Here is a 27,228-nt window from a genome sequence, read left to right as displayed (position 1 = left end):
ATTATATAATATTAACATTTTTTTTGTGGAAGTTACCATTGAAACTCAAATACTTTAATCATCCAGTTTTTGAAATGGAATATCTTTTGAAAATTATCACTCTTTGAAACTATCCACTAGATAATTGATAATTTTAGAAGAAAAGAATAATTATAAATGTTTGCATTTAATGTGTTTAAATGAGAAAAACAAAAAGGCAATATTTATTGCATATTCAAAACTGTAGATCCTGTGATTTTGATGTTGTTATAATTTTTAGCTCATCTGCCCAAAGGGCAATTTTAAATGATCATGAGCTTAGCTTGATGCCATGGTGCTGCGTCCGTTGTCCGTCCGTCTGTCACTTTTTCTTTAAAACGCTACTAGTCCTGAACAGCTTAGTGGAATTTTACTAAATTTGGTCTAGAGCATCCTTGGGCCATTAACTAAGGGCACTCAAAATATAGGTAAACTTTTAAATTCCTTCTATCATAAGGATAAAGGGATTTCATCCCAATTTGGTATGGTGCAAGAGGTTACAGGATTTTATCCCAATTTTTTCTCCATCATGTTGTCTAGTATATTGCCTGTTACTATTAGGGTGCATTCATTATAACAAGATGGCCACCAGACTGCCATCTTGGATTTTAACATTTGAAGTTTGTTCTAGCTATATCTCCAGAAATACTGTATGGATCTTTCTGAAATTTCATATGTACATCCAGTACCTACCATGAAGTGCTATATCTATCTCATATCAAGTACTTTTAACATATCCAGGTGAGCGATACAGCCCCTCTGGGCCCGTTGTTCTAACATGTGATGAATAAACTGTTTTCTAATAACTGTACTGACTGTTTTGTTTGAACATCTCAAACCTCTCTGGCAATAATGACATTTTTGTGTCTTGCTATCAATTTGATTATACTACGATGTACATGATATATACATATCAGTTGAAAAAGTAATGTGTAATGTCATTTTGCTTTCACCTGCTTTCATAAAGCTCTGCTTATGTTAAAGTAATAGATTAAAACTGTATAATTGGTCAGTAACTTTCTATGCACTCAAAACCTTGCATGTAATAATTTAAGACAATATGCATCTGCATGTGATTTTATGATGTTCATATATAAACAAGTATTGATCGATATGTATGTAGTATGTGAGTTGTATGATATGCAGACAAGCCATTGCTTCATTATGTGTTTGTAAGCTTATTTTTACAATCACAAGCTAAAGTTTGTTATGGTAAGTTACGTGACCCACAGAAGTCGACTTCCGCCTAAAAGTCCCGAGGGTAAGGTTTCTGTGGTAAGTTATACGATTGTTTACCATTGATGCACAGGGGTTCGTTACAAATGTCTGAAATACACATGCTATGCTGATATGGGTCCACCACACATAAAACGAACCCCTGTGATTGATGCTACAGCTGCTGTACATCACATGATGAGGATCCATTGGGGCTCAGTAGAAGTGGCGTGATTGTTTGGGGAGAAACAGGCAAGTGTGATATGGCTATGACTCGTCACTGGTTATACTGAAGATGTGTGGAGCAAAACTTCCTTGTGTATTTCACGTATGTTTGCCAAACTGGTTATATATTTTGGGAAGTTTGAGTGAAGCATACTGAAATCTGGTCTTGCGCTCCACTCGAGTAGCTGATTTTTGTTACTTTTCTCCATTATTTTCCATTATTTTTTTCTTTCTTTCCAAACAACTGTCTATTCGTCGTATATGACATTTCACAACTTTATCTTTGAACATTATACATTTACAGTTTTTGTGGTACAACAGGTCTAATCAATACTACATGCTATATATATGTGACAGAGGTTATTCTGCTGGCCCCATGAGCGTTTTATGAAACAGTATTTCAAGTGTTGCGAAAAGTAACCACCTAATTTCCATTTTTGAATCCAAAATGTATGAGAATCATATTTCCAATATCCAAAACACAACAATGTGAGTGATTAATTGGAATTAAGATTAACATGCACCCCTCGATTGAGAAAAATGAGTCTTGTGTGTGATCCGAACTATATGTAACTTGAACATATTTGTCGAACACACATGCAGTACGTGCATATGCCCTCGCTCCCATATAAATACAAAATCAGCTTAATGCAAAGTCCAACCAATTGCAAAGTCAGTGATGTGAAAGATATAGTTCACTGACCTACATTTGATATATTTGTCTTAACAATATGTCTCGAGGACGGATGTAGTGGCTAACAGAAAAAAGGAAACCTTTTAACGTCCCCTTGATCCAGGTGTGTGGAAATTTAATAATGGTCATTCTCATGCTTGTATGCAGCTCTAATCAACAAACGATTCCTCAAATAAAACCAAACATATCTTCTTCAAACAATTCTTATGGAATGGGCATAAATTTATTTCTAAAGTAAAAATATAGGATATGTATATATACAGTACATGTATATACAATGTACATAACAGAAGTTAAATCAAAAATACATTTTTTTCACTTATCATGTGATGATTGCCGCTTATTCATGATCCTGATGTACAGTATAATATACAAGATACCGGGGTGGCAATATGCTCGCTTCAGTTTTTGTAGAAACAAAATAAATTACAAAAAAAGCTACCAAAACTAGGTTTGTGTCAAACAATATAATTGTGTCACAAAATGTACAAAATTAAAATCAAATATTTATGCAAATTGAGCAAATATATCTAAAACTTAATGTCACGGTGATAAATGTATTTACAGATTTCATATGGTTTACATCACCATACCTAAACAAAATATGGGGAAAAAATCCATGAAAAAAACATCATTAACACTGTAAAAACAGCACTGCCCATTTAAAAAAACAATTGTAAATTTAAATTTTAAAAAAACCTGCATGTAGATATGTCTCAAAGATCACATTTTACAGAATGGAAGCTAAAGTCTCTCGAAATTGAAGGATCTTTACACAACTTCCTGAGGAGGACTTATGTACTCTACCAAACTTACACCTAACCAGACTGGTTATGTTTGTAACTGCACTGTCTAAGTTAGGATATATGTAAACTCTGCAAAGTAAAAGAAGATGTAAGCAAGAAAAAAAACACTCATTTATGATGCTTTATCTTAGAAAATACAGTCATATAGTGGCAATTTTCCAGACTCAGAAGATGCTGTTGTTTACTTTACCTGAAGGAGCATGAGAGAGACATTGGGTGGTTTACATCTTGTGTTTTATGGTACACAGCTGAGTAGGAATGTAAAACTTATATAAAATTCATCAAACCAATTAATTAACAAATCAATATACATTAATATGCATGTATCAAGAAACCTTTTCAAACAGCTCTTTAAGTTTTGCAAATTAAAGTATCGGAAACCATTTTTTTTTTTATGAACAAATTTTCAGTGTTCTTTGAGATGTGCATCAAATATACAAAATGGATAAAAAAAAACAACAATGTAGGGAATATATCTTTAACCACAGTATAAAAATGTTATATCACAACACTGCAAGGTATGTTATATATGTAATATGATAATATATTATGTATATGAACAATGTTAAATTCAGGAACCTGTACATATCCTCTAGAGGATCAAACATATTTTTTGACAAACAAAATGCAGTATATCGCCTTGGAAAAATTTTTTTTTGGATTTCATCTTCTGCATTTTCAACGGCATCCCACATTAATAATGTGTACTTGCAGTCTGTCACCCCCAGGGTTACTGGCAAAACTTCACAACCTTCGGTCTTGACGTTCTTCAGAAAAAAATGTTTGGACATTATAAGATATCTGGCTCATATATATGTTACTCAATTATATATATACGTCAAGGTCTTATGTTTACACAAACTTTGTAGCATTCAATGATAGCAAGCTACCAGCAATATTTAGTTCGCAGTGTTGAATTCAGTCTGCAGGGAAGTGCATAATGCATTTAACTCTATAACAGTGTTAGCATAAATAGCTAAAAAGGCACTAACTGTTGTCAAATAATTCGTTATTTCTAAGATTGCTACAGACATGGTCATAATCACAAATCCATAGTATTATGGCACATTAGCTATGTATACTTTATAACACTGTATAAACTCCACACATTGCAAAAATAGTGATAACTTCGCTTTTGTAGAATACAATTACAGAAATGGGTATTCCCGATTAGTGTAGGCAGTCTTATCATTGGACAGTATGTTACAGATACTCCTAGGTTTATTCCTACCTAAAAGCACAAAATATTGGAGAAAAGACTTTTTTACAGATTTCTGTATCATCTGTTTAATAAGAATTGGCTTCAACATGTGAAAATACTACTAACCTCTCAATATCTATAGATACATGTAACCTGTTCTCAAGATAATTGTTCAAGTGAAGGAATCAAATCTAAATAACAAATTTTTTCTTGAACTCGCTTATCTCCCTTGTAGATAAGTTTTTCATGACTGAGAGATACATAATATGTCTTCTCCATTTTTCACTTATGTAGTGGTAATTTGTAATTTAGAGGAGGGAAAATACAAACTGTAGCTATACAGTAATCACAGCCATATCATATTATTTGTATAAAAATATTGCTCAGTTCCATAAAATATAATCAAAACATGATTATAAAATTAGGCCAGAGGCACATAAGCATACATATTTACATGAAACACTGATATCATTTGTGAAAAGTTCTTTTACATGACCAATCAGAGTTTCTATGTGATATTTCGATGACAGCGTAACCAAATTAACATCGATTTTGTGGACAACTTGTACACGTTTTACACCTTTGTGTGCATACGCTTCACTGATCATTTGTCTGATGAAGGTGACAGTGTACATATCGTACTAGTCATCGAAATGTCACATAGACAATTTTTTTGGTTGTGTAAAAAGAACTTTTCATAATCCATATTTACCAACCTGAAGAAAATGTTTAAAATAAACACTGATATCAGTTTATGTAGGTGGATACTGAGGTTTAACTGCTTGATCAATGAATTTAATTTTATGGACCATTTCTGCAGCTGAAGAAGAAGGATATGTAAACTGCACATACATGTATATTATCTGGGTTAGAGACTTACATTTACAAACATACTGAAATGTTTTACAAATCAAAATATAACCCACTTGCAATTTTCTGTAGGTACAATGTAGCTTAAATTTCCATCTAGTCAAAAAGTCAGTGTGGTTTGGAAATAGATTACTGGAATTAACTGCAATAATGAAATGTCTCTAAAAATAATTGATAATTGGAAAAAACTTAAAAATTTGTTTGAATGTATACTTGTTGGTCAAAAGTGAGGCAAAAACAAGTAATTTTTGAGATGAGGCCATTTTTGGCCCTTAATGTCCATTGTCCTTTGCTTTCCTCATTGAAACATTCCATATCTTGTGCATATAGATCTATATTACATGTAATATTTCTATGGTTTGGTATAGTATTGTTTAACGTCCTATCAACATCTATATGGTCATTGAAGGACAATATTTTATGTTAAAAAGTCCTGAATAGGAACTGTTTGATATTTTTATGGTAAAAAGACCTTACCTTTTAAATCTGAATTCGTTCTTAACTTGAATTAGCAAATAAACTTTGTACTCACCAGCAACATTTAGTTTAGACCATGTACATATAGGTACTAGTGTAGTACTGACACACACAAAAACAGCGTACACACAGTATACACTATATTTCATATAGACACACATACAATGTATTTATAGCACATTTGATAATTTATCACTAGTACATTATGTGAAAACATTCAAAACAAATATATAATGTAAACCGAAATTAGATAATGAAAGTTTTAGAGAATTGCCTGAGAACTTAGCGGAATGTAATGCATGTGAGATCGCTTCATAAACAAATTAAAAGACAGGTGTTAGAAATTAGTGATAATAATACCGGTTTATCACAACCTACAACGAGGTTCGTACTTCGTCTAAATGTGGTTCACAAATTATTGAATAATAAAGTAGGCTGATTTAATACTTGCAAGAGTTAACTGGCGTACACAACTGCTAAAATGGGTTTTATTAAGACAGTATTATTTTCTTCACGATCAATAAATGCAGGATAGGCATATTGAAAATTAAACTGTAAGTGATTACCGGTATTTCCATGTACATACATGGTAACTAAAATAAATTCATATTAATCTACATAGCTATATACATAAAATAAAACATACATTCAGCACCAGAAAATAATATTCTTAAGATCCAGAACTTGTGATAAATTTGTCATATGTTTTTACCTTAATTTAAGATATGGCATTCAAATTAAAATCATTTCAATAATGACAAGTAACTTACCGTTGTGATATTCCCAGGTGCTATGTACAACTACCCATTCCTCTATAAAACTGTGAGACTTAATTACATGTAAAGTAATCAACTCAAATCCTTCATCTTGCTCGTGAACAATAAAAGCATTATTTATAGAGGGAAGGACAGTTGATTCAAGCACATAGTATACATTATGATTACGTTGTAACAGGGGCATCTAACTGGAATGTTCAAGTTAAAAATGTATTGATTAACAATAACAATATTTCTAATTACAGTAGAGGATTTTTAGAATAATTGATGCCATCTTACCACGATTTTTTAACCACAGGATAAATCAGAAATAAATTAATGCATGTCAAATTGATCAGTTATATTTCAGAGAGATTTTACATAACACATACACAAGTATGCTATATATTCACAAGAATCTGTCATCAGATACTTTATTTGCATTCAAATGTCTTGAAAATCACATTCAAGTGTTGGACAAAAGAAACATCTGGGACACAAAAGCACTCACTTTAAAGGGCAAAAGACACAAACTACTCATCAGAAATATTAACAAGTGCCAGTTTTCTAAACCAAATCTTCATTTCAGTATGAAAAACTGTTGAACCTCATTATCTAAGAGTTAAATATAATGTGACAATGAGAAAATTTAGATAACTGTAGATAATATTTAGATTTATCAAATAAACTGTGTAGATGATATTTAGATTTATCCAATAAACTTTGTAAATAATATCTAGATTTATCTAATAAACTTTGTAGATAATATTAAGATTTATCCAATAAACTTTGTAGATAATGGTTATATTTATCCAATAAACTTAGTAGATAATATTAAGATTATCAAATAAACTGTAGATAATATTTAGATAGATTTATCCAGTTAACCTGTAGATAATATCTAGATTTATCAAATAAACTGTGTAAATAATTTTTAGATTTATCTTATAAACTGTGTAGATAATATTTCGATTTATCCAATTAACTGTGTAGATAATATTTAGATTTATCCAGTTATCTGTATACTATACATAAGATAATATTTCGATTTATCCAATAAACTGTGAAGATGAAAATTGATTGATCCAATAAACTGTGTAGATAATATCTAGATTTATCCAATAAACTGTAGATAATATTTAGATTTATCCAATAATGAAAAAAGAATACATGTGCTGCATTATTCTTCACAAACCAAATTTTGGTTTTAGCAAATGTTTAGGAAAGAACATAAAAGATATTTGTTTTAGCTGCAAAATATTTTGACTGTGTCTTATGCAGTTTGTTATATTACAGAATCTTTCTGATTTTATATATTTTTATGGTTTAAAAATAAATATTTAGTTTGCAGTGAATGGAATGGTTAAAATTCCTTGCAGAATTGAATAAAATATTATCACAGAACTTGTCTAGTAGTACTTGGATTTTTACCTATTTTTTAAGAGCATTCCTAGAATGAACTGTTACATTTGTATGTCACTTTGCGTTCAAGTAAATAAATTCAATTTTTGTATATTTTTAAGATTTTGCTAATGATCAAGGTCATCTTTTCTATGGTAACCATTTCCATCTGCAGACTTGAGTGAACCAAAAAGTTTTGTTAAAGTTCAAATTCGTGGTAACAATGTTATTGGTCCCAACTACTGGTACTCTTAACAGTAATGAGGAAAAAACGGAATATTTTTCGATAGGAAAACATTCACATGTAGTTGTTCTTTGTGTTATGTTCCAAAAAACATTTTGAGTCGGTGGGTTTATTCTGTGGTTTTACCGGTACATCGAAAATGTGGATGTTACCTTACAAATAAAAGTGTTAGAGCCAATGTCAATGCTGTGTTTAAGTGGTTAGGTAAGTAGAACACAGGTTTTGTGATACGGAAAGGAATATAGCATGATTGCATCCAATAAAATATATACGTCAGGAGGGTCAATCACCTAATTACTCCATCGTCATGCTTGAATAATTATTTGGTGGTTCATCGTTGCTCTGTGTCACCCTAATACAAGCACATTTGAATGTGACCTACGACTTTCTTGTGATCGCTTATTTGAGAAGATTTGATTAAAAGAAAACTATTACATCAAAACTGTAAGTACATAAGTCTGAATTTTTCTGAAATTGTAACTAAAATATTTTTCTTACAAGCAAATGTCCGCAATGTGAATTCAAGCGTCAGTACTTAAGGCATATGAGGCATAATAGTAGTGTGATTTACAGTATAACCATTGATCTCTGCTAGGAGACGGCTATAATGTGTTGGGCACTATTGGTAGATACTGTAGATTCCGAGGAAGTCTGGCAGCTAAGACGATCATCGTGGCGAGCAGGTTTGAAGAGGGTTAAGTCATTTTCAGGTCTGTCATTAGGGTCGACTGGTTTACAGCATGATGTCTCCGTAAATATGTCGCTCACACAGAACACCTGAGAAACCAAAAGAATAAAGTTAGACTTAACGGGAGATAACTTCTACATGTCCTTTCCCATCTAGAAGTATCAATTTATTATGGCTTATCACTTCGAGACAAATCATTATAATTTCAGTATGACTAATTAGTAGGACACTAGTAAGTATACTTTCAGTATGATGCACCGCTAGGTGACACAGATCAGTATAATTTAAGTATGACTAATTAGTAGGACACTAGTAAGTATACTTTCAGTGTGATGCACCAATAGGTGACACAGATCAGTGTAATTTAAGTAAGACTATTTAGTAGGACACCAGTAAGTATACTTTCAGTATGATGCACCAATAGGTGACACAGATCAGTATAATTTAAGTAAGACTATTTAGTAGGACACCAGTAAGATTACTTTCAGTATGATGCACCAATAGGTGACACAGACCAGTATTATTTCAGTATGACTAGTTAGTAGGACACCAGTAAGTATACTTTCGGTATGATGCACCAATAGGTGACACAGATCAGTATAATTTCAGTAAGACTAGTTAGTAGGACACCAGTAAGTATACTTTCAGTGTGATGCACCAATAGGTGACACAGATCAGTATAATTTAAGTAAGACTAGTTAGCAGGACACCAGTAAGTATACTTTCAGTATGATGCACCAATAGGTGACACAGAACAGCATAATTTAAGTAAGACTAGTTAGTAGGACACCAGTAAGTATACTTTCAGTATGATGCACCAATAGGTGACACAGATCAGTATAATTTCAGTAAGACTAGTTAGTAGGACACCAGTAAGTAAACTTTCAGTATGATGCCCCAATAGGTGACACAGATCAGTATAATTTAAGTAAGACTAGTTAGTAGGACACCAGTAAGTAAACTTTCAGTATGATGCACCAATAGGTGACACAGAACAGTGTAATTTAAGTAAGACTAGTTAGTAGGACACCAGTAAGTATACTTTCAGTATGATGCACCAATAGGTGACACAGATCAGTATAATTTCAGTAAGACTAGTTAGTAGAACACCAGTAAGTACACTTTCAGTATGATGCACCAATAGGTGACACAGATCAGTATAATTTAAGTAAGACTAGTTAGTAGGACACCAGTAAGTATACTTTCAGTATGATGCACCAACAGGTGACACAGATCAGTATAATTTAAGTATGACTAGTTAGTAGGACACCAGTAAGTATACTTTCAGTATGATGCACCAACACGTGACACAGATCAGTATAATTTAAGTAAGACTAGTTAGTAGGACACCAGTAAGTATAGTATACTTTCAGTATGATGCACCAATAGGAGACACAGATCAGTATAATTTCAGTAAGACTAGTTAGTAGAACACCAGTAAGTACACTTTCAGTATGATGCACCAATAGTTGACACAGATCAGTATAATTTAAGTAAGGCTAGTTAGTAGGACACCAGTAAGTATAGGATACTTTCAGTATGATGCACCAATAGGTAACACAGATCAGTATAATTTAAGTATGACTAATTAGTAGGATACCAGTAAGTATACTTTCAGTATGATGTACCAATAGGTGACACAGATCAGTATAATTTCAGTATGACTATTCAGTAGGACAACAGTAAGTATACTTTCAGTATGATGCACCTATTGGTGCATCATACTGAAAGTGTACTTACTGGTGTTCTACTAACTAGTCTTACTGAAATTATACTGATCTGTGTCTCCTATTGGTGCATCATACTGAAAGTATGATGCACCAATAGGTGACACAGATCAGTATAATTTAAGTATGACTAATTAGTAGGATACCAGTAAGTATACTTTCAGTATGATGCACCAATACGTGACACAGATCAGTATAATTTCAGTAAGACTAGTTAGTAGGATACCAGTAAGTATAATTTCAGTATGATGCACCAATAGGCGACACAGATCAGTATAATTTAAGTAAGTCTAGTTAGTAGGACACCAGTAAGTATACTTTCAGTATGATGCACCAATAGGAAGTGATCTTCTTAGGACTATTAGTACAGTTATGTGATAGTCTAAGGGAGATAACCTAGTAACCTACTTCATAATTGCTATGGGTTTTATGTTTGTAAAGGAACGGGATTCAACAACAATTTAAAGAGAATCACTTTAATAAATAAGACAGGTAAATAGTGCTAAGGTATGCTGCCTAACACTGGAATGTCTGTACAACAGTTAGGCTGTGACCGCTGTGAACACTGGAATGTCTGTACAACAGTTAGGCTGTGACCGCTGTGAACACTGGAATGCCTGTACAACAGTTAGGCTGTGACTGCTGTGAACATGGATGAGGTTCTCCAGGAACTGTAATCAGTTACACCGAGTTCAATGTCCCAAAAATGTTCATAAGAAGAGTGCCGTTTCGATGGTCCATCCAGGGACAGAGAGCCAACAGGATTGGGAGCTCCACACGCTCCAGAAAAAGGAACCAAACCAGGAGGAAGATGGATCCATGCTACCAGCTAGACAGACTGCTGATGATGTTAACAGACTCACTGGATTAAGCTTTAATATGCCTGGGCTTTTTTCAATTTGCCACTGTGTTTAGTGTTATGCTTTCATTTTCAAGAACTTTGCCAACTTACAGTGACATTTTAGTAAACAAACTTTATTCATTCTGGATTTACAGGAAGTTATGCTGATTTTACATGTTATTGTATGTATTCTCTTTCAGGAATTGTATTACCAGTTACATGTATGTCCTATTTTTGTGTATTATTGAAACAATGTTTTGTTTGTAGTTGACCAGGTTAGATGTATTTTTATCAGGGTTGGTTTCATTTTTCTACCTATAAGGAGGTCAATAATTGCCTGCTCCTTATATATGTATATGTTAGTAAGAGACTTGTTTATTGCAAGTTTTGAAGTTTTCTATATATGTATATGAATATGCCAGTTTATATTACTAGAGTCTCCCCTGGGTGTTAGGGTAGCTATGATTAGACAAAGGTATATTTTGTTTAAAATAATATTTTAATATTAAGGGGCGAGGAATGTGGGAAAACAGGTTGCTAGCTTAAGTGTTTGTTTTACTGCTTTCCATGCGTATCTCTTTATTGCCGTCCTAGTGTAACTAAAGATTCGGTATGGCTATTCTGTCGGCGTATGTAACGATATCACTGGTGCAGTCTATTTGTTTACATGGGTGTTTACTTTTGAGATAACCGGATGTTGGGGAGTTACCGGAAGAGTTTATGAGCTCACTGCGTAAACGTATACACCATAGATTAAGCCAATCAGAATGGGTGTCCGATACACGTTATATAGGGCCAGGAGGCTGGGGTATAAAACGGGGTGCACAAGCAAAATCGTGGACCTGCGTGGCCGGAAAGCTGGCTATACCAGGAGGGGAAAACCCCTCCACCGAGGCGCTGAAAACAGTGCTACCGATGTACTGAAAGCAGTACACCCACGTTAGGGTAAGGAAGTGTTCCGGGAGGGGCTGGTTTTTACCTTTTTAATTATAGAATAGTTACAATTACCTATAGGCCTTATTTTACCACGTGGGGGCTAATAGATTTAAGTTCATTATTTTCTTTACACTGAAGGTTTTGTTCTGTATACTGTTATTAGTGTACGTATTGTTTGCCATGTTTTAACGGCTACCTTAGCCATGTGATATGAAATAAACCTTAGTTAACTTTGAAACAAGGTGTTGATTGATTTATAACTCAGACGGACCTGTGTCTGACTGTACAGACGGACGCAGCGGGACATTCTTGGGGATTGCTGCTGGTCAGTTTGTCGGTAGTTTTGGGGAATACCGAAATTACTATACAATCACTTACATCTACTGACGCTGGACAGGCTCTCCCAACAAACGTCCTATTACATATCAATAGGTGACACATATCAATATAATTTAAGTATGACTAAGTACTAGGACACTTGTAAGTATATTTTCAGTATGATGCACCAATAGAGGACACAGTATGTTTTCAGTACAACTCACCACGAGTAAACAGACTGCCAGCCCCACTACGGCTCCGCCTAGGACGTCACTCCAGTGATGCATGTAGTCAGAGATACGTGACAGAGAAGTGTAGTATGCCATGTAGAACAACAGGACCTGGATGAAAGGCCTTAGTAACCAACACTTCCGCCACTTAAACCTCATTTGCAGGTAAATCTGGAAAAAAATCATCAGCATCAATTTATTTCCTTTTAATATTCTGACATATCTTCAAGTAATGCTTATTTCCACTTACAAAAAGTTTGATTAACTAAACCACATTTTCATGCCAAGTGTTTTTCCAACATGATGAAATCTAAAAATTGTTATTTAAATCTGCATTTGTAACAATGGGAAATAAACTAACAATGAAACCTGCCTTATCTTCCCCCTGAATATTTTAATATCCTGTCTAACCAAACATAAACGTCAATTGTATTTCTAATAAGGATAAATAATTCTAATTCTCGCACCTCAGACAGAGATATCCCACGTCATACCTCATGCTAGATTTTTCTATCTCATCCTTTCTGTCTTGTACCTTTACGTGACATTTCGCGGAATGTTTACACTGCGATATATTTATCCGCGTGTTAACTACTTGAAATTGACAATTTGCATTATAAATGTTCTGTTTTGACGTTATATGTATAGTTTTGATGTTGTTAGATATTTGATAATGTAGATAAAATATATTCTACACTGTGAAATATGTTGTAATCTATGTAAGGACGGACTAAGTTTTTACGTGGAAGCATTCAAATGTAGCTTAAGTAGTGAAGAGGTCATATCATTTGAGGCCCAAGGCGGAATACTTGTAATTTTAAGCAAATTTGAATAGGGTTTTTTTAACTAAAAGGTGCGAGAAAAAAAACAATTACCTGTAACTGAGCAAGATCGGGTTATCTCAGTCTCAGGCTAAGATTCTGTAACATCAGCCTCGGCTGGGATTTTGTCACAGAATCTTAACACTCGACTGAGATAACCCGATCTCGCTCAGTTACAGGTTATAGATTTGATTAAACATATATTCTGACCCCTGTCTTATCTGACCTATAACTGTGCCTACAGAGTAATGGATTAGACCAAACCAGCCACTATTTTTGTTGACCTTTGGCCATGGAAGGTAAATTCTGCAAAATTTCATTGAAATTCGTTCAGGGGTTTTGGAGAAGAAGTTGAAAATGTAAATTGTTTATGGACGCACTACCGCCGGACAAAAGGCGATTGCAATAGGTCACTTGAGACTTTGTCTCAGGTGACCTAAAAAGTAACCAGAAAGCTTTATACCATTCAAATAGTGGAATACATTGTAGTACGAAACATGGAACTAATCAGTACAACAATTCAGTAACTTACCATGATATACACAAAACAGTACATAGTTATGGATGTATGTCCCGATGGAAAGGAAAGCCTGAAAATATAACAATGTAATGTTGAAGAATCATTCATTATGTTATATTAATTCATTAGATATTTCAAATTTTGAATTAAAATGGAATTGATGCAAAGATAAAATTTCTCAAAAATATGATGAAATAAATTATGGAAAATTTTGATATTTATAGGTAAAAATATCTTATTATTTAGATCTTTACACTGTAAATACATGTACCTGGCCTCTTGAATGGCTGCCAGATCTGTACCAGTACAGACTGATGTTTCAATGTATCCTGTCTGCGCTGAACAGTTTTTTATATCAGGTTTACACACAGTCAGAAAATGTGGCCGAAGTCTTCCTAGGCTATATTTAGCAATATCCGTCGTCAACTGGGTCACCGCTGCCCCGAATAAAAATGCACCTAGGCATCTATAGAGGACCTGGAAGTATCGTTTCTGTACCACTCCACAATGGCAACTTCTTTTGAACATTGACAAACGCACGCCCTCGATAATAGTCATCTGCAAATAATTTGAAAAAATAATTTTAATCATTCTGACCTTCTAAATATATAACGACATGTATTTATATGACAAAATCATTTACAGTGAGTATACTCTGTCCAATACACATGATTTTCTTAGCCCATCAAAATTATGGTACAGACAACGACAATGTATGGTTTATATATAGGTGGACACTCTACAATCTATTACTCTTTGCAATCCTGCCATATTATGTACTCCCAGGGGGGTCCAGTTTTAATAAAGAATGATCTTGCATATAAAAAAATACCTATCTTCAAAGATGATATTGTTATTGGAGCATTAACATTACAAATGTAACTAGCACTCATTAATTAGTAATCTCTTAACTCATTCAACCCCTGGAGACACATTTGAACTCTTCCAATTCAAAGGTTGGAATAGTTCATCATGAAATATCAGGGGTGAATGAGTTAACACCGTTAAGGTGTTATACTTTAATGTGTACTCATCGATTTCCTCCTTTTTCTTAATTAATCCACTTTTTTCTGTCAGGATCAGTGTAAGATTCCACAAGACCATGGCCTGGGACTTGTAGATTTTTTACATAAGGGCTAGCCAAACTTTTCAAACATTTCTGAAATAAAAGTTGGGCAAATGTACTTTTTCAAATTAGGTCTGTGGACTAGCCAGAACTTTAATTATGAAATTGTACACCCCTGACTTTATGTACCCTTGAATATATTTCCAACATTAACGTTATATACATGTAATGCCAAAATTTCACTTGACATACAGTGGAAGTATTACAAGGTTTTGCTTGAAAATGGATGTTTAATGTATACTCACACATATGATTGGGATACTGAAGGCAGCCATGGCGGCCGCCCAGGTTGGAATGGTATCGTGTTTGTGGGGGTGCATAAGACTCTCATCATCGCAGTAGAATCCACGATGGAACGGCGTCACAACAAGCTTTAGTATAAGGATTGGCACTGACACTGAAAAACATGAGGAAGTGATCCCTTATGTCAAATTTATGTACTTACATTTTGTAGCAGATTTTCTGGGGATTTTTGAAAATAGTCGAGCTGGCCATTGTCCTTAATTTAGTAATAAATTGTGTTTCAAAGGGTCAATGAAGTCACTTTTGTGTATAAAGATTAGAAATTTAAAAAATGACCTTTCATTTTACTTTTAAAGCAAAATCTAAAAAGAGTACCACAAACAAATCAGAACAATACATAAACACGTCACACGTCATGTGGCATCCATTTCTACTTATTGTACACAGAGGGCACTTGACCCACGTCACATGTCATGTAGCATCCATTTCCACCTATTGTACACAGAGGTCACTAGACCCACGTCACACGTCATGTGGCATCCATTTCTCCTTATTGTACACAGAGGGCACTAGACCCACTTCACACGTCATGTGGCATCAATTTCCACTTATTTTACACAGAGGGCACTAGACCCACGTCACACGTCATGTGGCATCCATTTCCACCTATTGTACACAGAGGGCACTAGACCCACGTCACACATCATGTAGCATCAATTTCTACTTATTGTACACAGAGAGCACTAGAACAACATCACACGTCATGTGGCATCCATTTCCACTTATTGTACACAGAGGGCACTTGACCCACGTCACATGTCATGTAGCATCCATTTCTACTTATTGTACACAGAGGGCACTAGACCAACGCCACTCGTCATGTGGCATCCATTTCTACTTATTGTACACAGAGGGCACTTGACCCACGTCACATGTCATGTAGCATCCATTTCTACTTATTGTACACAGAGGGCACTAGGCCCACGTCACACGTCATGTAGCATCAATTTCTACTTATTGTACACAGAGGGCACTAGACCCACTTCACACGTCATGTGGGATCCATTTCCACTTATAGTACACAGAGGGCACTAGACCCACGTCACACGTCATATGGCATCCATTTCTACTTATTGTACACAGAGGGCACTAGAACCACGTCACACGTCATGTAGCATCCATTTCCACTTATTGTACACAGAGAGCACTAGACCCACGTCACACGTCATGTAGCATCCATTTCCACTTATTGTACACAGAGGGCACTAGACCCACGTCACACGTCATGTAGCATCCATTTCCACTTATTGTACACAGAGGGCACTAGACCCACGTCACACGTCATGTAGCATCCATTTCCACTTATTGTACACAGAGGGCACTAGACCCACGTCACACGTCATGTAGCATCCATTTCCACTTATTGTACACAGAGGGCACTAGACCCACGTCACACGTCATGTAGCATCCATTTCCACTTATTGTACACAGAGGGCACTAGACCCACGTCACACGTCATGTAGCATCCATTTCCACTTATTGTACACAGAGGGCACTAGACCCACGTCACACGTCATGTAGCATCCATTTCCACTTATTGTACACAGAGGGCACTAGACCCACGTCACACGTCATGTAGCATCCATTTCCACTTATTGTACACAGAGGGCACTAGACCCACGTCACACGTCATGTAGCATCCATTTCCACTTATTGTACACAGAGGGCACTAGACCCACGTCACACGTCATGTAGCATCCATTTCCACTTATTGTACACAGAGGGCACTAGACCCACGTCACACGTCATGTAGCATCCATTTCCACTTATTGTACACAGAGGGCACTAGACCCACGTCACACGTCATGTAGCATCCATTTCCACTTATTGTACACAGAGGGCACTAGACCCACGTCACACGTCATGTAGCATCCATTTCCACTTATTGTACACAGAGGGCACTAGACCCACGTCACACGTCATGTAGCATCCATTTCCACTTATTGTACACAGAGGGCACTAGACCCACGTCACACGTCATGTAGCATCCATTTCCACTTATTGTACACAGAGGGCACTAGACCCACGTCACACGTCATGTAGCATCCATTTCCACTTATTGTACACAGAGGGCACTAGACCCACGTCACACGTCATGTAGCATCCATTTCCACTTATTGTACACAGAGGGCACTAGACCCACGTCACACGTCATGTAGCATCCATTTCCACTTATTGTACACAGAGGGCACTAGACCCACGTCACACGTCATGTAGCATCCATTTCTACTTATTGTACACAGAGGGCACTAGACCCACGTCACACGTCATGTAGCATCCAGTTCCACTTATTGTACACAGAGGGCACTAGACCCATGTCACACGTCATGTAGCATCCATTTCCACTTATTGTACACAGAGGGCACTAGACCCACGTCACACGTCATGTAGCATCCATTTCTACTTATTGTACACAGAGGGCACTAGACCCACGTCACACGTCATGTAGCATCCAGTTCCACTTATTGTACACAGAGGGCACTAGACCCATGTCACACGTCATGTAGCATCCATTTCCACTTATTGTACACAGAGGGCACTAGACCCACGTCACACGTCATGTAGCATCCATTTCTACTTATTGTACACAGAGGGCACTAGACCCACGTCACACGTCATGTAGCATCCAGTTCCACTTATTGTACACAGAGGGCACTAGACCCATGTCACACGTCATGTAGCATCCATTTCCACTTATTGTACACAGAGGGCACTAGACCCACGTCACACGTCATGTAGCATCCATTTCTACTTATTGTACACAGAGGGCACTAGACCCACGTCACACGTCATGTGGCATCCATTTCTACTTATTGTACACAGAGGGCACTTGACCCACGTCACACGTCATGTAGCATCCAGTTCCACTTATTGTACACAGAGGGCACTAGACCCATGTCACACGTCATGTAGCATCCATTTCCACTTATTGTACACAGAGGGCACTTGACCCACGTCACATGTCATGTAGCATCCATTTCTACTTATTGTACACAGAGGGCACTAGACCCACGTCACACGTCATGTGGCATCCATTTCTACTTATTGTACATAGAGGGCACTAGACCCATGTCACACGTCATGTAGCATCCATTTCCACTTATTGTACACAGAGGGCACTAGACCCACTGCTTGCAAAGCTCTGCCTTTCAAAGATCCATAAATTCATTGTATACCAAGTTTGGTGAAAGTAGGCGAAATAATTTGGCAAGGAAGTTATGCTCGGGACTATCCTTGGTATTAAATGCAAATAAAGGGCCATAACTCTTTATACTGAGGGGCACAAGGTCTGATTTAAGTACATGACATGCCCCCTTCCCAAGATACATAAGCAAAGTACACATACGTTGTAAGTCTAGTGAACAATTAATGGAGTCAGAAATCATTGATGCATTAATATAGATACAAATGGTTAAAATATAAATAGCAATTAACAAATATTTACAATGAAAGAAAACATAATACACGTGTATACAATTTTATAACGAAAATAATTCAGTAAATGAAAGAACTTAACTCATCCATTACATTTGGGGTGTAAATAACATCCCTTTTAAATTCTGACATTGCCTGTTAGAACCACCATCTAGCTTTCAAAAATTATCCTATACCTAGAATCTTCACTGATAAACAGGAATCTGTCTGTTGTGAACAGATAAATATATGATTGAGGCACAGATCATAGGCCCATTATAGATAGAGCTTTACAGACTTTTACATGTAAATGACCATGCATATGGGTAACTATGGCTGTGGTTGACTTCCTGTTGACCCATAGACAATCACCATGAAAAGCATAGGTTTGTGGAATTACTTTACTTCATAAACTACGTTGTCTTTGAAGATTGTTTTTGTATCATGTGTATAATTGATATTAAGTACTTAAGTAAGGGAAAAGTATTCTGAGACAGATTTTTACCTCCTTTATTATTTCACATATTTTCTAAATCTTATGTTATCAAGCACAAAATATGTAAAGAAAGTTTTCTTGGTCATTGTCTGGTCTAAGAAAACTTCAGGAGGTCTATGAGAAAAAGTAACCTTTAATATAACTCTGCCTTAAAATTACTTGATTTATGAATGAATACATGAATTCATGTTATATATTAAGTCTACTTCAATAATGCCTCAAGCGTGATATGAACACCCACGTGTTACGGTTGAGTAACCACAGCTGGATCATCAATGGGTGAAATGATATACCTGGGGTACTATGGTTAATAGAGTTCAAACCATGATTGGCTGGTGCCACATGATTGATCATGCAAATGTGTACTACAGCCTCAAATTAGAGCTTCCTATTTCAATTGTTAATGAGTAAACACAAAATTCAATGATTCACTGTTAAATTGAATTTTATATGAAAATGTTTTTGTGTATTTTTATAAAAATAATGTAAGTGTATCGATCAGTTTCTTCAAGTAGTGTTAATACAGTGTTAATACAGTGTTAATACAGTGGTGTTAATACAGTGTTAATACAGTGCTTGTGCATCTGAAGTCATGACAAACACAACATACATTGTTACTGACTCTATGTCACAGATTCCACTCAATTCACATGAATTTTCACCTGGTGTCTGAATCAGCCAGAACGAAAATATACATGTATATATGTATACATTATATAGTTACTTATTTCTGCATCAGGTATTGGCTGTGATAAAAATGACATCCTTGGTCTTAAATGTTCATTTTTTAAATAACTGAAACTAGTTAGAAGTTAATTACATTTATAGTAGAAAGTGCATGTACATACCGATTAACATGCCGCAGAAACAAGTCAATTAGTAACATGCAGAGGTCAAAGGTCATCCGTCAGAATGGTGTGTCCGCGGTGTGACACCAAGCAATGGAAACATGTATGCATCAAACTGACTTTTCTGTGTGTGGTTGTCACACAGCTGGTTTTAGATAAACCAGGCCATGAATTATTTGTCAAAACAATGAAACTGTTCCTATCTAGAGGTTTGTTGGCTTGTAAATATAAACAAGGATAGTTTTAGACGGAACTGTTACATGTACATCTGTGGGACAAAACATATTGTTTTAATTATTTTCATTGATTTTTTTTTTTTATTAACATCCTTTTAAACAGAAAATCACATTTTGCCTTGAATATTCTTTTATATAATGTCTTTTTTTTTTTACAGAAAATTACATTTTTGTAAACATGCCTTACTCAATGTAAATCAGAACAGGAAAGAATAAAATCTGAACCCAAACAGGAAGCTATAATATGAGGCTGTAGTACCCCTTAGGCTGCTATATTGATTTCTATGTAAACGGACACCACTGCTGAATTAATTATTGAAATTAAAATTAATTTACTTGATTTTTCAAATGTGCATAACTTGGAAAATATTTGTTACATGTGAAAAAAAGTTATATAAAAATTGTTCGTTGTTGTCTCTAGTTTATATTAACGTTTTCAATCCTAAAGTTGCTTCAGTATTTACCTGTACAGGTGGTAATAAAGGTAAGAAAATGTGAAACTTTTAATTAATCGGATTTAAGCAAGAGGAAGATCATTTAAAAACTATTTTCGTCCGCAAATGTGATTGGCAAATGATAACAGAGATTATAAACTTCATTTTTGACATAAGACGCTGTATATTTACACGGAGATTCTCAGGTAAAAAGGTCAGGTATTCCGTCAAGAATTGCATGTGATTTGCTACAGGTTTCAGGTCAACATTCAATAAATTTACTGTCACAGTCGGCATATAAATATATCTTAGCTACGGTCTAGTTTATGATTAAATCACCGATAAAAAGTTTGAAGAAATAAATCGGCTCAAAACGTATCAATGTCAATGTTCAATTCGGCCTCACCTGCAGCCGACATGTGCGCCTCGGTCCGCCGATATTTTCCTGTTTGCGTAGAGCACAAAGCCATTTACTGGAAAGTTACATATTATGTAACACCGAAGTATTTCCACATCAACCATGCAAAACCCTTTAAAACCTTTATTATCATCGTAGGTGACGATGGAGAATAAATGTTCACCATCATATTCATCGCTTCAATCTTCACGTCCGCCATTTTTATGACTTTTTTTCAATTTGAAATTCTCTCGCACACCTTCGGTTATTACTAGGGTACACTGCCGTGAATATCGAAAGTAATAACAACCAATCAGAAGCCTTCTACTATACGCGTTCCGTGTTTGGTATAGCAACAACCCGACTTCACACTTCCTGGCTTACAGACCGAGAAACGACTATAGTCGTGCGTAGCACTGACGGCCCGACTTTTAAAAACGACTATTGTTGTGCGTAGCAGCCTAAGGGGTACACATTTGCATGATCAATCATGTGGCACCAGTCTATAAGCTAGTACCAGTATTTATAATCTGTACATACAATAAATTTGCAGTGAATTTGACACATATCTCATTTCCCCACCCCGTTAAAAATGATGTGATGATCGATTTAGAACCCTTTTGGGGGAAATTGGGGGAAAAAAATACATGAATTTTATAAATGTCCAATGGAACATAATAAATACCACAAACCCAAATTGGTGCATCATGTTTATTATTTGCAGTTTTTGTGAATTATCATTTGAAAGTTAGTGGAGATTGTGTTTTAGAAATTATCAACATTTTTAGTTTTGATGCTGAAACTCTATATCAATTAATTAAGAAAAATAGTTGAAAGATTTTATAAAGATCTATACATAGCATATGACATTCGTTTTACTGCCTGATAGGGGCCAACCGTTACAAAGGGCTGAGACACACCCTAACACATGATGTGGGTGTAGCGTTCATCATATACAATCGTACACATTCAAAGTACAGGAATATCCTTTTAATGTTAGTAATAGATGACTCACTACCAGAAAATTACTAACTTATAATTAGTTTCCTTGCTGCTATACAATGTAGATACAATGCTGACTACCTTGGTCCATTGGGTAAAGAGTGTTGTTAAATGGGTAATGACCGAGTGTTGTTAAATTCACAGGCTATGGCTCCAGCAGTCATTAACTTATCAAAATGTTCAAATGTCTAATTTTCTAAAACTTATACAATGTATCTCAAATCTTATAAACATAAAAAATGTTCATCGTTTTGTTTTGGTATTTACAATTAGCATGTAGATAATTATTCAAGGTCCTGACTCTTGGTTGCAATATGCACTTAACGAATTATGGAAAAAAACAAAGTTGTATTTAAAAAAGATAATATGAAACCAAGAGTACTTCCGACACCATTTTAAGGCACAGGAAATAAATTGACTTTATTAGGTTTGAAGTGTGGGAAATGACAACTAGGTTACTTTACTTGTAATACAATTTCTGAATCTCATAAGGAAGGATCGACGTTTAAAATTTGTGAATTTTCTGAGAATACAGTTGTATTTTCCAGTAATGAAGTGTTGATTTTTGACAAAATAAAACTTAGCTATCAGGTGGTAGACATGCTTGTCAGGTGGTAGACATGCCTGTCAGGTGGTAGACATGCCTGTGTGTGAGCTTGCCTAATAGGTATGCTTTTTAATTGTACAACCTAAATAAATCTGCACTAGTGCAGACTGGATAATAAACAAGAAAATGCAGCAAAGCTGCTGGACACCAAATCTGTTTATGATTATTACTTACTGACAGTCCAACAACCATGAGGGAAAGGATCCTGCATGCTTGTTTAATTATATATATATTGTTAATGGCATTACTTCTGTCGTTCAGAATATTCTGTTCACGCTCAATATCCTTACATTTTGCACTATTGTCACTCAATAATTTTCCCACAGCACATTTTAACCGCACTTTAAAATGTCAACGATTTGTTAATAACGTCATCCTCTGTGATAGAGAAGACACATAACATGATTTACATACATTATAAAATATAATTTGTACCTTTTTAAAATAATCACCGCATTTTTGCAAATATTTCTTTTGACAATGTACCTTTGGATAAAGGTAGCCCCCTTTGAACGATAGCTATATAACTTCTAGAGACTGCTACAAAGTCACATTTTGCCACAATCACATATTCGTTTGATACAAGTGAAAAAAATATATCGTATTTAATGGGAAACCCACGAACATTTCTGTTTGTTATATTTTTTTCACGTCACGCGACGCAAATATTGCATTATCAGAAAAGCGCGGGAATGTGTAACATATTTGTTAAGTTCTTATGACGTCACGCTTGACAACAATACAGAGCGCCATTTTGAATAGGGTTTCACTGCAATTTTGCTGTTTGCTGTTATTATCTGGTAAGATATTCAGACAAAAATGATATTGTTTAGTTATGTAAAAAAAAAATATTGTATGCTGCAAAGTTAGACAACACAACCACTTATTCTGCCGTCACTTCATCTAAACTTGAAACTGAAAATCTACGCAGAGAATAGAATGTACCGCTTAGATAGGACAATACTAAGAGTGACGTTTTCACATGTGAAAATATGATATTTCGTTTATCTTCGCTGCATTGAAGATATGTTTTTATTAATTGGAGAAGTTCACTAGTTAACTGTTATAAATACTGATACTGTAGCGTTTACCATCATATTTTTGTAGACAGTGTGCAGCCTCAATTTCCCAGAAGGCTTTCACGCATGGGGAAGCACCGGAAGTGGACAAAGTGTTTACAGATCAAACTCCAGTGGTGCAAAGCGCTTGGGGGTTTGAAAAAAAGGAAATAATGAAAAACCTCAGGAGTGTGGCACAGATCCCCAGCACAATTTCTTTTGATGTACTCAGGTACTCATATTTATTTCATACAATTACCGTACAAATATGTATACTTGTACAGTTATATCTGTTATTCTGTGCCATGACATTGCGTCGAAAACTGCATGTACCAAAGTATCAAATTTCTGCTCAGAGCATAGACATTAGTATTATTGTCCCAGTGAATCATTAGAATGAATTAAGTAAACTACTTATCAAATTGGTTAATTTTCATGACAAATGATATTAAACTAATATATCCAATCATTGTTCATGAAATTCAAGGCAATTCTTATGAGAATGCAAGGATAATATTTCACCCTCGTAAGGTTGGCTAATTTAATACACATTATTGAGGGCATATAGCCCATTGAATACTACAGCAAATAAACTGATATTTAACAAGTACATAATACTGGTAATTAATTATCACAGTGGGGTATATGTCAGTTTAATTTCAGAACCACCTCTCCACCTACAGCCAATCCTATATTATACATGGCCAGTGATTTTTCTTCCTCCACAGGAGCCTATGCCTTTTGATTTATGAAATGCAAAATATCATGATTTGGGGAAAAGATGTCAGTTTGCTTTGTATTTGGGAAATTACAGCTGACATTTTCTAGGGGAAAGAGCCTAATTTACCATAAAAAATCACTGATGACCCATTAAGTGCTCCATCCCTTATTAGCATATAACCATAGAATATTCATGTTTTATTACCTGTACCAAAGGGCTCCAATGAAAACAAAATTAGATGTTTCAAACTTTTTTGAGAGATTTCATGAATCCAAATTATCTTTCACAATATTCCGGTAACCATAGGTAGCAGAATACAGTAGAAATGACCTGACTCTGATAAACAAGGCACATGTCCAGGAAATGTAAACACAGCGGATTTACCCTACACAACACATCCTAAAACTACACAACTAATAAATTCTAAACTTATGGAATCCTTGGCGTTGATGCTCCATCCTTCATCAAGTTGTTACACAACACATGTATACATGTATGTATATTTGTAAACTGCATTACATTTACAATACATATAAGGTACTGAGAAGTGTACAAACCTCTTTTTCTATGTATGTCACTTGTGTGAAAACCATGGTTACCACATCAAAAATTACCAAAAAATGCAAAAAATCGCTATTTTTGACCCAAAATTTGGCCCCCGCAACTAGTATTTTTTTTCCTAAGTTCTGTCTGAAATTAAAGATTACCTACCAGGTTGCAGAATTATCTGGGTCCCAGTAAAGTTGTAAAACTTGATTTTTTGCAATTTTACGTCGTGTGCTGTTGTCAAAATTTTACGTCCTGTAAAGATAGCTTTTCATGTGTAGGCACCCTTTCAGATTATGGCCAAAATTTTATTCCCGAACCAAAAAAAATCTTCTTTTTTTTACAAATGTGAAGCTCACATAGCCCACTTCATCATGCTTATACCAATTTTAGTACAGTTTTATTTTTATATTTTTTTTTTACATATCATTATACAGGGGTTAGCCATTTAACAAAAATATCACCCATGTCCACAACCCTCTACTGTATACTGCTACCATATGATACAGAAAAAACATGGTAAGAAAACTGTAGCTGAAAATCAGTGATTTTGAAAGAAAAAAGAAATGGCAACATTTTTTTTTATCCAAGGTCTAATTTCCATGATAGTTAGAAAAAAAGCAATGCACCCAATCCTTCATCTCCTCAGGTGTTTTGCGCCTTCAATCCGGCTACAAAATAAACCTACCCTAGATTTTCAAATGAAATGTAGCAATACAATGTAGGTAAGATCATGTTGCCAAGAAGTTGACAGTGAGTAATACATGTATTGCAATTAACAATACCAGATATTATTATATCACAATGAAAAGACAAACCCCTTTTTTATCTGATTCTATGGTAAAGCAATCTCTGGACTGGTTTTTAAAAGCACAAAATAATTAAGGAAATCTGTAAAGAAAAATACTTCAAACTATACATATGTACACATTGTGATTAAAGCAACAGAATAACTACAGTATACAATTCACTGTATATATAAGGAAGTAAAATCCTGAACCTTATCATTATCATTCTTAACCTCAAATGTAATGTGCGCAGATCTAGAGCTGTATTTGATTTAGAGACTACCTGCTGACCGTTTTTGGTTGTCCAGTTTGTAACTACCCCGAGGGCCAGGTATAGGATCAGTTAGGCATCTGACAATCCTAGGACCACTTGTTAAATGTTTATACAAACACCTTCCTTGTTTGTCAACTTATAGAGCTCAGTAGCTCAAAGTCTTGTCACCTTAAGTTTTCAAAAAATGGTATATCAGAAAGTATTAGACTCATGCACCTACTCTCTCAAAATACAGTTGTTGTTGTTTTTTTTAAATATGGACATAGGATCTAAAAATAATGGAAGTCAGTTCCCAATTTTGAAAATATGTGATAGGGCCTACACGTCATTCCATACTATACAAGTTACAACATGTATATTATTGGACAGTTAAGATTTACTATATTTAAATATCACATTTTTGAAAATATTACGCATCATGTAAGTTATTGACAACATTTTAATTACAACTAACGGTTAGGCCTACAACGTAGTCCTGATTATGAGTAACGTTATGGTATAATGTCATCACACCGACTTGTATAAAACCATTCTACATATTAAAGCTAACTATGCTTTGACTACCCGGATCCTGGAGGCGACCACTGTCACAATGATATACTTGAGGTGTACTATACATGTGTATATAGCGGCTTATATTCATAGTTAAAGACAACCCGTTCATGTTAGGTTACAGAAGTGACAGTACGTAGTAGAAACTTAGAGAAGTTCTATGGTAAGTATGAATCTAATTCCGTGGTATGACAGTCCAAATAAACGCGCTTTAGATATGTTTAAGATAATAATGATACACACCTGCTGCCAAGCAAGAAAGATCAATGAAGATCCTAAGAACCGCAGAGCTGTCCATCTGCATGGTAAACTCATAATAACGTGACTGTCCGTGTGTGTATAATATACTGTACATGTAGGTATCACCCCGTATCGCCCACGGGTTTTTATAACCGGAAGTTAAGAGTTATTCCTCTTGTGTATTCGCTATTCTCTTGAC

General features: G+C 35.2%; 1 protein-coding gene across 3 annotated transcripts; it reads right to left on the bottom strand.

The window, feature by feature from the left end:
* Positions 1-4,826: 4,826 nt before the first annotated feature.
* On the bottom strand, positions 4,827-27,178 carry LOC110466109 (phospholipid phosphatase 1-like). 3 transcript variants are annotated; one of them, XM_021522429.1, is made up of 6 exons: positions 27,033-27,178; positions 15,359-15,510; positions 14,259-14,545; positions 14,000-14,057; positions 12,641-12,817; positions 4,827-8,683 (listed from the first exon to the last, which is right to left on the bottom strand). In XM_021522429.1, the coding sequence occupies exons 1-6, from the start codon at positions 27,142-27,144 to the stop codon at positions 8,498-8,500; spliced, it is 972 nt and encodes a 323-aa protein (XP_021378104.1). In that variant the 5' UTR covers positions 27,145-27,178; the 3' UTR covers positions 4,827-8,497. The 3 variants fall into 3 exon arrangements, with proteins under 3 accessions (XP_021378104.1, XP_021378106.1, XP_021378105.1); XM_021522431.1 differs by lacking the exon at positions 27,033-27,178 and adding an exon at positions 26,255-26,459; XM_021522430.1 differs by lacking the exon at positions 27,033-27,178 and adding an exon at positions 21,251-21,393.
* Positions 27,179-27,228: the final 50 nt, after the last annotated feature.

This window comes from Mizuhopecten yessoensis, unplaced genomic scaffold, assembly GCF_002113885.1.
Source record: "Mizuhopecten yessoensis strain PY_sf001 unplaced genomic scaffold, ASM211388v2 scaffold11117, whole genome shotgun sequence".
NCBI lineage: Eukaryota > Metazoa > Mollusca > Bivalvia > Pectinida > Pectinidae > Mizuhopecten > Mizuhopecten yessoensis.
Note: the sequence above shows the minus strand (reverse complement) of the source record. Positions and strands in the feature narration are given on the sequence as shown.